Source organism: Aquila chrysaetos, chromosome Z, assembly GCF_900496995.4.
Source record: "Aquila chrysaetos chrysaetos chromosome Z, bAquChr1.4, whole genome shotgun sequence".
Lineage (NCBI taxonomy): Eukaryota > Metazoa > Chordata > Aves > Accipitriformes > Accipitridae > Aquila > Aquila chrysaetos.
Genome location: NC_044030.1, coordinates 1,653,515 through 1,670,773, shown reverse-complemented (window position 1 = coordinate 1,670,773; position 17,259 = coordinate 1,653,515). Strand labels below are relative to the sequence as shown.

At 40.1% G+C, this 17,259-nt stretch overlaps 1 protein-coding gene across 9 annotated transcripts in view; it reads right to left on the bottom strand.

Annotated features, from left to right (window-relative positions):
* Nucleotides 1-17,259, bottom strand: part of MCTP1 (multiple C2 and transmembrane domain containing 1) — a 292,028-nt gene that overhangs the window by 8,349 nt on the left and 266,420 nt on the right. For all 9 annotated transcript variants that reach the window (XM_030004938.1, XM_030004937.1, XM_030004939.2 and 6 more), the window contains 2 exons: nucleotides 4,442-4,551; nucleotides 1,169-1,278 (listed from right to left, as the gene is read on the bottom strand). In XM_030004938.1, the coding sequence (XP_029860798.1) occupies nucleotides 1,169-1,278; nucleotides 4,442-4,551 (220 nt within the window). The remainder of the gene's footprint in view (nucleotides 1-1,168; nucleotides 1,279-4,441; nucleotides 4,552-17,259) is intronic.

Sequence of the window (17,259 nt, the reverse complement as noted above, 5' to 3'; positions counted from 1 at the left end):
TGAAAACAAGGAGATGTATGAAAGCAAGCGTACAAGATGCCAGCTCTGTCCAAAAAACAACAGAATAAGGACATAGACCAAGTACTTCAAACTTCAGTAACAGGAGGCCTACGATCTTGTGTACACTGGGAAGAAGGAAATTTTAGGAACAAGCTAAGAGTTTGAGTGCACCCAAGTGACATAGGGTATGTGGGGAATAAGTGAAATTCCTAGACAGGAAAGGACATTTGCTTCTTTTAGTTCCATCAAAAAAATTTTTGCTCAAATCCTCCATACTGCTTTTCCTCCATTTTGTATATTCTGCTACATTTATTTGTGAAGACTCTGTAAGAATATTGCTAATGCTGACTGATATATAACAAATACATTCTTTGGAGCCAGTTCAATGATTTTACATTGTCTCTTGAGTTCAGAAGTTTTTACAAAGTCAAGATTGTTATTCTTTTCCTCAGAAAGAAAATCTAGCCACAGATTTAATTGAGACAGTGCTCTTCACAAGTCTGCACTACTGAATAAAGGTACAGCTGCTGGTGGTGCGAGTTGTATAAAAAATGTACAAATGAAAACTTGAAGCATTATTTACAACAGATGTGGTAACGGTAGCTGTTTAAAATCAGTATAAAGAATAAATATAAGGACAAGCAGTGAGAGCTTGGATCAATCACAATCCCACCCCCCTCCCCCCCCCCCCCAGTTTCTGTTCATTATCAACCAGCCAAATACCACATATACCTTTCTGTCCAACTAAAGGTGACCCTTTAAACAGGTTTCTTGTTGCTATGTTTACATACGCTTTCACAAGATAAAGTACTGCAGTAAAAAAGGCATATTGTCCTAAATGCACTATATAGATTGAAATGCCTCTGTTTGTGTATAAGTGGTGAAAATAAATCAGAGTAATATCTAGACAAAGCTACACTTTGATATATGAAGAATCCTCATGGCTACATGTTTATAGTATGATGAAGTCTAGAATGCCAGCCAAGAAAAATGCATTTTGCAGGTGGGCCTAAATCTTTACGCAGTTGTGATTTTTAACTAACCTGTCTGTTTCCATCATGGGGCAGCTTCATGACCATAAATACAGAAAAGTACTGACAATGTAAGTCATCCCTTAAAAACCAGTTTTTTCTAAGTGGCACAGACAGTTAAAAAAGGCTTTACTTACCCCAGACAAGGACAATGTATCTCAGTGGAATGAAATACAGGATGATGGTGAACACGGAGAGGGCAACAATTGCCAGCCAGCTCAGGAAGGGGACAGTCCAGTTGAATGTACTAAAAGAAAAATTAACAAAAGTCAGAACTGTGGTCACCCAACAAAGCCAATAAGAGAACAAATAATGGGCAGGACAGGGGAAAAAGTGCCAGTTTCCACCAGTGAGAACAAATCGAGACTACCAATGAATGCATGGATGCTGGACATCAGGGTGAGCTTGGGCTTGGACCCACTTCCAGTGGAAATGACCGGAGGTCCTGCCTGCTGAGTGGCACCTCTCCTGGCCCAGCTGTGCACATCTGCCAGAGGAAGCACTGCCCTGCTTTTTGGAAATGTCAGTGCCCGCTCCCAATTTCAGCATCAGGCAAAACACACTCAGTTCCTTACTCCCCAAATGCACTTGCACAGGCAACCCAGATTCCCTTCTTCAATTCCAGTGCAGAGGTAGGATATAATAGTTAGAGCAGTACTGCTAAGGCTTTCTGTTTTATCTCTTCCCTACTCTACCGTAAGGACAGCACAAGCAGTTGACGGCTGAGCGGGGACCTTCCCCTCCGCCCGAGGTATACATGCACTCCCTGGCCAGGCACCCTTCTGTCTTGGGGGGGTACGTCAGGAAAAGGCAAGTGTGTGGGTATGCAAAGCCGGACATTCATCCATGCACCTGAGAAGGAGAGGGTTAGGGAAAAGGAGGGGGCAGAGCAGTCGGTCCTGAAGATAGGGATAATGCAACAGCACTGGATGAAGGAAGGAAATAAAAAAAAAAAAAGGGAGAAAAAGAACGGAAGGGGAAAAAAAGGAGGGAGTGGCATAAGATAAAGTACATTGCAGGAAAAGCAAAGAAAAACTTTATTTTCCAGATAAAATATAATAAAATAAAGATTATTTCTTAATAGAAGAGAACTTCTGGGATCCCACCAGAGTTTCAGGACATTGCTTGTCCACAAAAGCCCCAGATTAAAATGTCGTTATTGAGGGTCCCAAACTCTACACTGTGATAAAAAACTGCTGGTCACCTCATTTTGCAGAGGTTGAGATGTGGGCGGAGAGGAAGTGAAAGCTAACGAGTCTTGAAACAGCTGTGCTGTGGCTCTCCAACCTCTGTGTGCAGGGAAGAGAGAAAGACCAGATGGCCAATATATATGTACACACACACACACACACACACACACACATATATATATATGTCCCACAGGAATGCTGGTTAAAGGGAGCTTGGCTCAATGGGTTTGTTCCATGAAGGCACCACCATGTCAAAAGTGTTGCATGACATTTATCCAGAAGGAAAATGTGGCTTTGGCTCTAAATAGCCTGATGATACTCTTTAAAGTATTACCACTAGCTACATCCCCAATCAGTGTGATTACATTATTTTGGCTTCTCTGGCTGAATAATTGCAATTATCTGAATTGCTAGCCATATTTTTCATAATGAGCTCTGGCTTCCTGTGTTTATTTGTCTTCTTTTCTCCCTGGCAATTTTGACATGTCTCCAGAGTGAACATTATGTTAGTGTCACTTGGTGTAGGATCACTCCCTTTCTCCTCAGGGGACACCTGCTCTTTTCCCCTCTTCTGCCTGCATTTGGGATGAACAGAAGGTTGAGGGTCTGCTCATGTTCCTGTGACTCGGCTTTGTGCAATGGATCACAGACACACCATGTGTGGGAACACTGGCTCCTCACTTAGCAAACCTCCTTATGTGCTGTGTTAGCACAGCATTCAGTACAGGTTTCCCATTATAGTTTTAGGAACAAATTACAAAGATTTATAGGAAGATTCGGTCTCACTCGGTTTAGAAAATTCTGTTGCTCTCATCTGGTATATAATAGAACAAACACTACTTCCAAAATGCACAATTAGAAAAACTTAATCATCAAGACAACTTCCACGAACAGCCTTTTGATAAAAGACTTCTTTCAGAGACAGGCTCATTTTGCTTGTCTGGAAAACTCGTGCAATATAATGTGCTTGCACCTGCCTCTGCTGCTGTGAACACGGTCTGCCTGGAAGTGTCCCCACAGGAATGTTTCCCAGCCTTTCCTATTAGGGGCTTTGCTCTCAAGCACATCAACAGCAACCTCTTCTTCAGCCTGATGCTGATAGGTTTGCCATTGTTGATAGATTACGGGATAAAAAAAAAAAAAAAGCAGAACAGCATGAGAGACAATCCTCATGTTTCCTGCAGGCTGACCTCCACCCAATCCATCAGCTTCCTAAAATTCACTTCCAGAAGTCAATATTTAATTTTGGGGCCGTACCCGTTGCACAGGCTACGGTCTCGTAGGTGTGGAACACCAACGCACCGCAGACGGCACCAGCGGTGGACGAGACCGGTGCCTGGTGCTCCCGGATCACACCCAGAAGAAGGGAACACGCGGCTTTAACTCTCCTGAGTGTCTCAATGGAAACTTTGCAGCAAAACCTCTGGCGAAGGTTTTCTGTCTCGGCGTGGCTCCCGGGTCGTCTCTCTGCCTTCCCCCTCTGCCCGCGGTGGAAAGGCAGTTGCAAAGGCACTGGTCCCAGCTTCTCCTCCGGCGAGGATGAGATGCTTTCGGCTTTCGAGGGGCAGAAAGCCAAGTCAATCCTGTCCCGGCTTCGCAGCTGACGGCTGGAAGATGTCTTTCTGGAGCTCATTCGATCTCAAATAATAAACCTTACACTGCTGTTCACTGACCACGCCAAAAATGCACAAAACTTCCCGCAGTACATCTCAGAAACTCTCTTGCTTAAGGCCTACGTTTGTTGGCAAGTCTTATATATTGTGTATTAGGTGTTAAAAATTACAAATACTCTAGAAGGAAAGGTTTTGCTAACTCATGTAAATACAACACTTCCAGCATATGGACATCCTTAAAACCTGAAAACCCTATTCAGCTCTGCTTATTTCCTTTATCAAAGCTGTATTTTTCATTATGACTTTTAAATAACTACTCTTAGGCCTTGCAACAAGATTCTCTTTCTTCAAAGCCTTAGTTCTGAGATTTCTCCCAAATTAATATATTTCTAAATTCCAAAATTATTATGACAGGATTTTCATTAACTGAGGCCCCCCATAAAACAAATATAGGTAAGTTTCAACAATGGACCATCCAAAACTGGAGTTCCCCCCCCCCAAAAAAAAAAAAAAAAAAAAAAAAAAAAAGGTCTAACACTTTGTATTGCAGCTTGGAAAAAATATGAACACTATTGGAGAGCAATCCAGCACCTGTGTCAGCACTTACTTCTTGATCCTTTCTCCGAAGGAAGCCACTTCACCAAGGATATTCTGGACACTGACACACACCTCCTGGATGGCATAAAGTCTGTTCATAAATCCTTTTTTTTCACTGTCCTAAAGAAAAGAATAGGATTGGTTGAATAAAAGGATTTCTGACTGTAGTAAAAGGACCATGTATCCATCAGTTAAATTTCAAAAGTACATGTTAGAGATACACCTAAAAGTAATTGGTAAAACCTGGCAATCAGAAGTTGTTTTCTTGTCCTTTATGCAGTGCATATTGATAATAAGTATATTTTAGTATATATGCTGACCACCACACAATTTTGTTTGTCATAGCATTAGTTTCTAAATACATATTTCAATAAGTCAGGTCTCTATAAACATGTTGAAGGTGCCAACCTCATATGTTGTGTGCTCTTGCAAGTGATAAGAGTCAAAAGGTGGAATACGGGCAGTTTGTTGAAATGCTGGTTCTTGCACTGTTGTAGGCACCAGGAGGATAAACATTCCTTGTAGAAGGCACTGAGCAAGAAACCAGAAATACCTCAGCTCCTTCAGGGACAATCCCCTCTGGCTCCAATATGTGTTTAAGTTTTCAGACATACCCATGCCCCCTCATCATCACCTATTCTACCTTCCTGCTTGGCCAGTAACCATGCGCTCTCCCTCTCTCTCTCATTTTTCCTTACTAATATTCAAGTGTTGCTATGCATGAAATACATGGGACATGTAACTCTGACTGCCTTTACAATATGATTAGCGCAGCCCATGGCTCCAAAACCATACAAAGTGCCAGCCATGGACAAAATGAAAGATGCAGGGGAGGTGTCATTGTGAGAAGTAATTTAATTACCTCCTTACCTTCTCAGGTTTCTATACACTATTGGGCTTTTATTCACAAAGCCATCAATTTATAGTGATGTAAAAGTCTAACCATAATATCACTTTTGTTAAGTTTATCAAGATTCTTTGTGCCCCTAAAAATGTGGGGTTTATTTCAAAAAAAGAGTGACCATTTGTTCCTCAAAAGCAGGAACCACCCTCACTACAACGTTTTCTGAGGTCTTTGATAGACTTGCCACCAGTGAATGCTGTCCTTCTTTCTGCCAACTCAAGGAGACTTTGCCTCCTAGAAAAACCCAACAAGGTGTTGCTCGGGTACATCAACACACTCCATGGACTATTCCTCAACTGGGCCTCCTCCCGCTCTGACAACCTGTTCTTTTTTCCCCCAAAAGCTCTCTATCTCTAAACCCAGACAGACTGCAGCATCAAATCCATGCAGAGCCAACAGCACTCTCAGAAAAATGCTGTGTTAGGTGGGACTAAAATGAAGCATCACCATGGAAAAAAAAAAAAAGACAATTTCACTTCATTTTTTCCCAGACTACACATAAGTCAAAACTTTATGTTCAACATTTCCAATGGATTGATGACATATTACCCTATCTAGTTAGAATGTGATTAGTGTTTTCTCAAAATAAGAAATGTTAAGAAAAATATTCAAGATCAGCAAAATATTTGATAAAAAAAGTTGTCCAACGTTTTGCCATCACAAACCATACAATATAACAGTCTCTGTAATTGACTCCAAAGTCCAGCACCTAAGAAATTAGCATATGTTGCATTTCATTTTTCTTTTCTTCTCCTGATGCTTAATTAGCAGACAGTATATTGATTCACTTATTTTGTCTTAATAAACCAGATTGGATGAGGAAAACATCAATTTAACATTTAATCACCTGAAGTTACTTCAGCGACACTGGTTCTGCAACTATGTTGTCAAGATTTCTTGTGAAGACCTTGGAAGTATTTAGCTACAGAACACAGACTGTCTAAAAATAAACAAACATGAGACAGACAGACAGAGACGGCAAAACTACTTCCAGTGACTGAGTGTAATTTAAAAAACCAAACACTTCAGAGACAGCAAAACCACCAGTTTCTCAGCAACGTGAAAGAGCTTATGTTCTCAGTTAAGATTAATAATTATTCATATCATGAAGAAATGTTTTTGTTTATTGAGGATGACCATAACCGCAACTACTGATGTCAACCACATCCAGTGCTGCACAGCAACACTGAGTCATTTGTGAAGTTACTTCCTTAATATTTATTACATTCTTCAAGCCTTGGCAATGACAACATTATTGTCCTTGGGTACACAGCTTCTGAGGAGGTGCAGCATATATCCAGTGTGTTTCATTTGTCATCAGGAAGGAGATACCTGCTCTATTCCTTCATGTAAAACACATACTTCTAGTACAGGAGAAACATGAAAATCTGTTTTCTCGTATAGTAGAAGTGAACAATAAGCCATACAGAAATCACAGGTATTTTTCTGCTTTTCAAATAAGTATGCACTTTGCTTCTTCAGTTTCGTTTAACAGATTCTGCCCTCTCTGTAAAGTTATCTTGATTTATAATTAACTTGTGTGAGAAAAGAATTATGTCACTGTAACAAAACCAGTACCCTTTGTGACATCTCCAGAACTCAACTGGAATTACATTCAGAGGTCCTGAGGCTGTTTTTCTTTACAAACATTTTACAAGACAAACTTGTACCTTTTTTTGAAAATACATCTGTTTTAAATCTTTCCCCTAAAAAAAACCCATAAAAACCCCAAAGACAAAAAGAGACAGAGAAAGAATCACTATTTCCACCCCCCCCCTGCACTTTCTGAGCTTAAAGAAAATTTGTTGACATACTCCCAGGCAGGAACAGACAAAACAGCACAGGAAAGAGGAGGCGGTCAGAAGGATCAGGGTTCGGCTTTGCTTAAACTAATTCCACATGCCCCACAACTATTAGCTGTTTTTTATTTCCTGCTCCAAAGATTTGTGGAGAAAATAATCTGAGCTAGGGAAAAGCTGCACTTAACTTTCTTCCAGCAAGATGCTGTGTTAGCAAATACAACATATGAGCCACCTTGAGCAAACCAAGGTTCTTAATAATCCATTTTTTAAACACTACTGGTATTTCCTTTCCAAAGAAAGATGGGCTGTGACTGGAATCAATTTCATCATTTGTATGGCTACAATTGCCAAGTTTCTGGAAATAATTGCCATTTAAATAGTAGATAAAATTTATTATACAAAGCTAACAACAGCTTTATTACTATTTAATTTTCATTATTTGTTTGTTTGCAGTAGGCTTAAGGTATCTGAAAAGCAAGATGTTTGATAGGGGATGGCTTTAAACATAAACTGTGAAAGCAAAGTCAAATTGATGTTGATAGTCTGACTTGAATTTACAAAAGGGAATGAACCCAAAGTAAAGACTGAGACCATGTCCTCCTCCTCCTTGATAGGAAATTGTAGATTACAGATTGATATAGTGCTTGGCCAATAATAATACTTAACTCTTGTATACTGACTTTTAGCCATAACCATATTTTACATTTGGTGAAACCAAAGCAAAACAAACTAAATGACTGGCTCTAGACTGTGTGGAGCTAATTCACATGAAACCTTGAATATAACCCATGTTGTCTGAATCTCTTTATTCAGTGGACTATGCTTCCAATCCCTTGATAAGATAGGGTTATTTAGGAAAGGATTATATCTTTAGCCCCACAACTCTCTTCTCTAGGTTAAAGTGCATTTAAAAACCAAACATTGCAGAAGACAGGAAAAGCTGGAGAAATAAATAAGCCAGACTCAAAATTAAACTTTGTTAAAGTTAATGGAGTGAAGCCAGGAAAAAAAAAAGAGCTTAAAGTGAAAGGAGACATTTTTAGTGCAGAGAATAAAGCTCTGAATATTTTATGGTGGATAACTGTCTTATTAATAACTGCTAAGTTGCAGAAAAAGGCACAGATCATAAAACCAAAAATCAGAGGATAGTTTCAAGAATAGAAGTAAATTTTGAAATTTTTAGGAGATGCTGTCTGGGAAAGACAGAGGCTCCAGATGGATCTTCCAAAAACACCCCTTGTTGCCCAAGCTGGTATGATAGAGCACCTCTGTACAAACCAAAGCGACTGAGACAAAGTCAGACTAACTTGTGGTAGGTACAGAGAGAGGATGTGAAGCCACCACTGAGAGCAGGAGCATTCACTTGGTGTGCTGTAAGCACTACAGTCCTGTCGCTTGGCCACCAGAAGACACACGTGCTCTTCTTTGCTTGTGCCACACTGGACTACCTGTGGCCACAAAAGCATCACCCTGCAGCTATTGGTGAGGAAACCCTCTAATCACTCCTTCACCTTTAGTAACAGACCCGTAAATCTCTATTACTTGAATAGAAAAATACTACTTCTATGAGGAAACACTGTAGATTATTTCAACTAATAATTGGTCTCCAAAGCAGAGTCCATCCATTGGCCCCATGTTGTCTCCCGGCACGAGTCTCAGCCATGCGCAGGGCTGCAACGCCCTGGTAGACCTCCCTTTGGAGACTAATGAAGTAGACCCAGAAGCGTCAGTAGGAAATGCATTAGCCCTTTACCGGCAGGATTCATTAGTAACTCCCAGGGAGGGCATGCAGACACCGGCTGTTGAACACTGTCCTAGGGTCTGGCCGCTGCTCAAAAACCTGTCACTGGGGATTAATGGCCTCAGCAATTACCTCCCAGACTCTAACCTCTGCTTTCTGGGAAGGTCACTAAGAAGATAGCAAGCCAACACTATTCCAGCTCTGGAGGCATTTGATCTCCTCCAGGTCTTCTGTACACCTATCAAAAGGCTTCAGATCTGGTGATGGATACACGGGTAAGTTATTATTTTATTATCCTCTCAGAGAAATGGAAAGAGGTCAGACAACCATGATGATACTGTTATCTTAAAGCTGACTGTGGAAGTGCGATCATGAGGTAAAGCTGAATGCTCTACAGGATCTGGAAGGGTGCGTGGAGTGACCTGAAACTGGCCTCCTCCATTAAGTCTATAATGAACTGGGAGGGCCAGGTTGTTTTAACCACTCTTCCCTTGTGAAGGCTGCCACTTGTGGAGTACCACAACCATCTGGTCTTGCCACTTCTTAAGGTGAAAAAGTAGAGGAAGACTCTTGGAGACATTAAAACCTTTCAGAGGGACCTGTGCTGGTTTTGGCTGGGGTAGAGTTAATTTTGTTCATAGTAGCTGGTATGAGGCTATGTTTTGGATTTGTGCTGGAAACAGTGTTGATGACACAGGGATGTGTTAGTTATTGCTGAGCAGTGCTTGCACAGAGCCAAGGCCTCTTCTGCTTCTCCCCCCACCCCACCAGCGAGCAGGCTGGGGGGGCACAAGGAGTTGGGAGGGGACACAGCCGGGACAGCTGACCCCAACTGACCCAAGGGATATTCCAGACCATGGGACGTCACGCTCAGCATATAAAACTGGGGGAAGAAGAAGGAAGGGGGGACGTTCAGAGTTAGGGCATTTATCTTCCCAAGTAACCGTTACGCATGATGGAGCTCTGCTTTCCTGGAGATGGCTGAACACCTGCCTGCCCATGGGAAGTGGGGAATTAGCTCCTTATTTTGCTTGGCTTGTGCACCCGACTTTTGCTTTACCTGTTAAACTGTCTTTATCTCAACCCGTGAGTTTTACCTTTTTTCCAATTCTCTTCCCCATCCCACCAGGGGGGGGAGTGAGCGAGCGGCTGGGTGGGGATTAGTTGCCAGCTGGGGTTAAACCACAACAGACAATAATGATTTAGAAGTTTCCACCCTTCCAGTAAGCCAGCTCATAAATCTTCTAACTTTTAGTTATTTTAAATAGTGACTGACAGCATGCCAGGCAGGCAGGTACCAGCGTATGCTCTCCCCTTAGCATCAACAAAAGAGACATCCTGGCTAGTCCGCATACCACCTTACCACCTCACAGCCCTGGCACAATTTCACATCGGACATCTAATCCCAGGGTTATCTTGATAACCAGAACTGAGCTTTTAAACTGTGGGCTGCACTTTCGCCTATATTACCTGGCACCACACCTTCAGCAACCGCATTCTTAAGACACTACCAGTTGTTTACAAATGCTCAATATGTCATCTCATGGGTCTTTACGTGTGCATGGAGAATAGGCCTGAAAATAACTGCTCATGCCCAAATGGAAATCAGGCTGAGGATTTTAAAATACGGAGAAAACCACACAATTATTAAAAAAGCAGGCTTTTACAGAGAGAAATGGTATTTGTGGTCATGATTATTAAAGAAAGAAGCAATAAAATGTTATTGCCTAGTAAGCATTCCATATTTAAAACAGCAGAAAGTAGGCACAATAGAAACCATATAAACATGCGGACGAAAACACTGAAGATTCACTGTTTTTGAAGACACCATGCCTGTGAGCATGAATATTACAACAATCTGTTCTTCCTCAAACATACACTGAGAGTTGATAAAAATCACTTTGAACCTTCTGTGACTTTTTGGCACTACCACCTATATAATGAATTAGACTTTCGTGTGTAATGAAGTGCTGCAGTGCTAGAACATAAATATAAAATCAGCAAAAAAAAAAAGGTCAAGAGCTACAGTAATAATTATAGTGAAAAAAATTATATTGCAAGCTTTCTACAAAGTAGAGAAATAACACTTTAATGGCAATTCTTATGTAGATTCTTATTAAATGGAGAATTTTTTGCCATTGTTTTTTGTTTTCTCTTTCTCCCTACTATATTCCACAGTATTGCCCAATGGTGTTTAAATCTGTTCCTTCCTTCACTGCACATTTTAATGCCATAAAGATAACACTCCAGATAAAACACAGAAACATGCAGAACCAGTTAATGGACTGACATGCCATTTCACTGAAGGGCCATCTAGCGGGGGGAAACAAAAACTTAAATTTTCCTTGCATGATACTTTTTTGGCTAATGCTAAACTTTTATGAGGTGTTAATTTCATAAATACTCTAAGCAAATATATTACTTGAAAAGGATAGAACTTTGTTTCTTCATGGTGATACTTTCAGGGGCAAAAAGTCAACAATGCCAAAAAATGCTGTGCTTTTGTGGCATTATTTTGGAAGGAAACTTAAAGAATTACAGCATTGTGGGGTTAAGCATTGGGGTGATGAGAATCCAGCAGGTGTATTTACTCTACGTTCTAATTTGAAAAACCTGACATTTTTCTCTCAGCTGTCTCTTTTTCTCCCCTTCAACCTGTTCTACTATATTTAAACAAGGGAAGAGAGAGTTTCTTATTTTATGCAAGACAGAACTATACTGGACCTTGACAGTGATCTCATTAACATTCCCCTTGTATCCTGTCACATCAGTGTCATCTGGCAGAGGCTAACACAGAAATCTCCAGTGTGGTGTGCTGTCCAGCAGTTGTTTGCAATAGCTAGAATACAGTCCTGAGGTTCTATTAACGAACAAACTTTGGCCATGAGTTTATAGTTGGATTTGTAAATTCCAGTGGTTCTAACAGTGTTTACCCTCTGTATACACTGAATGCGAAACTGCAGTTAACCTTGTGTTCATTAATGCAACTCTTCAAGTTCTGCGATACAAATGTGAGGGATAGCAAATTTAAAAGTTAAATCTGAAAGCTCTAATAATCTTAAAAAGGTAAGGAAAGAGCCTGCTAGTTCTATTGGAAAGGGTTATTTTAAATAAGAACAGCCCTGCTATGCAAGAGCCTGGAAGGATGGTGGGGTGAAAACATGTCATACCAGGTAGTATAAAAAAATCTACATTCAGGTGGGGGTGAGAGAAACTGAGCAACCCAAAAGGGAATACTGAAGGATTGCAGTTAGTGAAACACCTGAATTTTTGAGATGCTTATCTAAATCACACCCACACATTTTTGTTGTCCACTCATTACCAACAAGGGCCTCATCAAAATAATATAGTGCTCTGTTTTGAAAGTTTAAAGTAGCCTCAAAATTTATCTTTCAATAAATGTCTATACAGCTGTCACTGATTGACACAAAAGGAAGATTATGGAGTTCTGCTGGAGTTACAGTCATTTAAAATTTCAGTTGCGATTCTGAAATACTTTGGCTTGAATGTAGCAGATGTAAGAGTTAATCTGAGGTTTTAGTGTGTCTAGAACATAATTTTCATCTTCTCCTTGAAAAGACTATGGTAATGATAAACATGCTCTTAGGCAGAGGATAAAGACTAAGTATTCAAGTTCACCTCCATTCAGAGCTAGGACACTATCTCTGCACCGAAGTCTGCATTTAGATTTACTTTACTGTCTCTGGAAGTTTCCCAGTCCTATGTTGGCAGGATATTATGATCTTATAATTCTTATGTAAGTAGTTCACCTAAACAAACAGAGATAATGATTTTACACTAACTTATCAGCCAGAACTGGCAAGCCAAGCTGTAATTGCTTCTGCTGCCAAAAGACCTGCATCTCCAAAGCAGGACTACAGAGGGTAACCTCAATGTAGTCACCACCACTATATGAACTGCCACCACAAGAGCCAGCTGTAGCAAAGCAAAGCAAAAGGAGCCAAATACTGATCTAAGTCCTGATGACTCAGGACTCCAGCTGTAGACTTCTGTTTTAGAGTTAATATGAACTATTCTCTAGAAGTGTTCTCCGCAGGAGGAGGAATGTGGTCTTCCTCTATCCTCCTCATGTACCACTACCCCGGGTTAGACACCCAAACTGTGTATCACTAAAGATTGGTGAGAGGAGTCTTACTCCCTCCCTCCTTTGATTACCAGGCTAAAATATCCAGCTCCTTTTTAAGCAAGGCTATTGGTCTGGTGTTTCCCTCTCACAGTCACCACTATTAACAATATGTTTAGATCAAACACATACAAAAACAATTTTGTATTTCAAAATCCATGTGATCGCATCTTGGACTGCTGATATTTTAGGTTCACAGAAGTCAAAAGGGATTTCTTCCCTTGAAATTTCCATACCCAAACAGGCACACAAAGTTTTAGTACTAAATTACCTGGGCCTGGTCAAACAGACTGCTGAGCAGAGGACTAAAGAAATACCTTTACCATTGGCATTTGCTACCCAAACTGGGCTCTTTTGGAACAATCAATCCAAACTTTTTGGCTGCTTTGGATTCCAGTGATTTAACTGAATGGCAAGGTGCTATGACAAAAGACAAACAGAACCATTTTCTTGGGGACACTATTTGTAAAGAGCAACTGTTCACAGAGACTTGAAAACAACAGGCAAGATTCTCAGTGGCTGCATGTTGCTACCATATCCTGAGGTCAAGAGAGCCCAGATGGTTTACACCAGTTGAAGACCAAGCCCTAAAATCTGAAACACTTGATTGTTGTCAAGTGCTCAATGATTAGACAAAACTCCACTCTTGATCTGGAAAAGAAAAACATTAGGGCTTATGCTCAGCTAAGCCAGCAAGTGTAGGTTATCTGAAATATTTTGTTCCAAACATGAACCTATAGCAATGAAGATGAAAACAGCAATATGTGAGATCTGGGTGACATTCTTTGTATGAGTTCAATGTTTAAGGAAAATCATCTTGGAAGCAGTTTGGGATTGAATTCCAAACTGGTGAACAAGATGATGGCTAAAAGAACCGTGAACACTCAAAACCAAAAAGCACAATACCATGATGATGTCACTAGCTCTGCTACTTCAGCTCAGAAGAAATCCTACCGTCTAGAGCAGGAAAGACTAAGTAACATTCCAAAGACAATGCATACATAAATACATATTTCAAACAGCAGCTACAATTATTCAAGGAATCTATCAAATATTAATAAATTGAAGAAAGAAAGAAAGCCTTTAAAAAACACTTCTTCTTTACATAATTCCCCTGGATAAACGTTCAAGCTGTGCTTTTGGAAAATTACATAGTGTAGAAAAATAGTTTGGTATCTGAGGCAAAGCAATATAAAAAGGAAGAAAAGAGCAGCACCTAGAAAATAACCATGCAAATATTCTGGGGGTACAGTCGGTGAGGACTGATGAGCGAACCAAGAATTCTAAGGTGCCTTTGGAGAAAATCCAGAGAAAAGCCTGAAAAGGCTCCACGGCTGATATTCTCTGTATGCTTATTTCACTGAAGTGGGGAAACCTGCCCCCCTCTTTGTTTATTAGGAAGTACTGAAATTTTGGAAAAGATCTAAAGCTGAGCTATCTAGTGAAGATGAGTGGGTCCATGAATATGCAAAATCACAACGAAGAGTAATTCGTAACAATGTTATTTTAATGTCTAACCACTACAATAGTCTGTTCTACATTAATTTTAAATATGCTTTAGCATGCTAATGTCTCAGAAGGAAAAAAGCACATATTTATGCTGGACCACAGTAAATGATACTCTGATTGAAGACTTCGTAAGAGGTGCCCACATTCTGATAATGTATTGCAGTGTACAATACTAGAAAGAAAAAGAGTAGGTCAAAGGCAAATATTTACACAAATGCCTATTTGTTTTTTCAGAAAAACAAACATTTGTAGCTAAGGCAAAAGCTTTGACTGTGCACTGTACGTATATAGCTGTTACTTTACAATAAAACACTAGAAAAAGCTACAATGCTTGTCTTCAATCACCTTAGGTGAATTTACTTTTGAGAAATGAATGAAACTTGCTTAGTTGAACTGATAATGAATAGAGATGCTTTAGAAGGAAAAAGGAAAGCAAAGTGTTGTTAAAGTTAAATACAAAATCCAGATGATTACTGTAATGTTGGAATGACAGCTGAAAAAATAAATGGCAGGAAACAGAAAAATTTGTCCTTCTTCAGGCAATATTAACTTAACCACTGATCACTCATGACATAGGAAGTATGCTGGATCACAGATGATACTATCTGTACTAAATCCTGCAACCAAAGAAGAAAAAAACCAGCTGAGATATACCTAATTTACAAAAGATGAAAAATAGGCATTCAATGGAATTTATCTGCTTTCATAAAGAAACAAACCAAGTACTTTAACCAGACATCACGTGACATGCATTTCCCCACTTTACTTTTTTCCTCATCATCTCCTAACTTGCACATTGCCTATTTAAAAACTTTAAAGTGCCAAGATCCACAGATATACAAATGCTGGAGGAGGAGGGCTCGGAAACCTGCAGGGAATAATGAGCCTGACAGCAAACTAACAAATCGTTGCTGTTTAACAATTCAGAGTGGATATTGGGCATTAAGCAAATGAATGAATGAGACTGACTCTAGAATGAACAAATGGGGCACCCAACAGCATTTCGCTTGAAAAGCTGCAGAAGGAGTTGGCATTCAACCCATGATGCACCCCCATTGGAAGTGGACCCTTTTGAACACGGAGTTATTTTCAGGAGAGAAAACAGGAAATTGTAAAGAGAATCGGAGAGCATCTCTCCCTTCCTAAATCCCTGATCCTTTCCTGACATTTTCACAAATGCCAGAGATCCATGTAGGATGACATCAGCTTCAAGGGTTTGCTGGCACCAGCTGTCCACAGATGCATGAGTGCCGTGCCATCTCCCATTTCTCCATCTCCTCCATTGCTGTCTAATTGAGGGTGCTGTATAGTGCATGATCTCTAACAAGGTGCAGTCTGTTTAGAATAACCTATTTTATTCCCATATGTCTTTACAGAGCAGAAGACAAATTAGCCCTCCATAATCAAAAAAAAAAAAAAAAAAAAAAAAAAGGTTGTTTCTTCCAAAACTTTAAACTCGTTGCTTATTTTAGTGACACTCAGAAAAGCAACAACCACCAGCCACAGTGCAAGAATTCAACGACAGCTCTCTTCTTCAACTTTCAGCGAACAGCCTTTGTATTATTTATTGTCTAGTAAATAAAGTTTAAATGCTTTTCAGCCTTGGTTGCAAACTCAGTACCCATTTGCAGTCCAACAACAGCAGGGAATAAAGCTGCCATCGTAAAATGTCTTTTTTCTCCTGTGTGCCTGCTTTCCATAGATTTCATTATTTCTCCTGGATCTGCACACATTGTCATATCTAGGGCACAGCGATGCTAAGTAAACAGGGAGAAGGGTTGTGAAATTTTTATCATCATTGAAACAACTGGCTGGGAGGTTATACCGTACTCAACCTTTTTCCAAAGAAAACACAGAAGAGAGCAGGTGCCATTCCTCTAGAAGAAGAACTGTGCTGTTCCAGCCTGACAGTTTAGATTAAGCACACAAACACTTGAGATATTTAGACTCTGTGGCACAACAGTTCACAGAGAGACTGCAATAAGCAACTGTACTGGATTAAAACAGCTTTTTGTAAAGGGCCAGATGTGTGTGATATTTAGAAATACCCAGGCTGTACTACAGTTGTTTGCTGTTAAACACATGGAAGCACTGGACGGACATACGCCTGTACAGAAACAGAGTGGTCAAGAGCAGACAGCCACAGAAAAGAACAAGCAGAGGTCAAACAGATACTTTGACTTCCTAGAATATTTCTCAAGCTTTCAGAGAACCGTGGTTCACAAGTTTCCAGTGCAAAAGGACAGCTCCTTGTTCCTAATAACTCTCCATGGGATTTTCTTCCATGAGTTCGTCCACTTTCATGTTGGACCTACATAAGCTTCAAGCACCCCCACCACTGTTAGTGGTTCAACTATTTCCCCTCAGGTTCCTCCAGAGCTTCTGGGCAAGAACCATCCAGTCCTGATAATTTATTGTTGTTCAGTTTGTTGATTCTTTCCACAACTTCTTTTACCAACACTTGATTTGAAGCAGATCCTCTGTCACAAACCCCATCGAAACCTCCCCAAGATGTTCCACAATGAATACACATGCAAGAAATTGGGAGCAGGGCTTAAATGCACAGGCCTCAGGTAGCTTGTTTTTAAAAGTTCCTAGTACCATACACAGAAATTTTAAAATTATTTATGACAAATTTCTTGAAACTTTAGAATTTAAAACCAGTCAAATCAATACTGGGAAAGCAAATTATAATTTACATTGTGCTTAAAAGTAATCTTTTAGACTG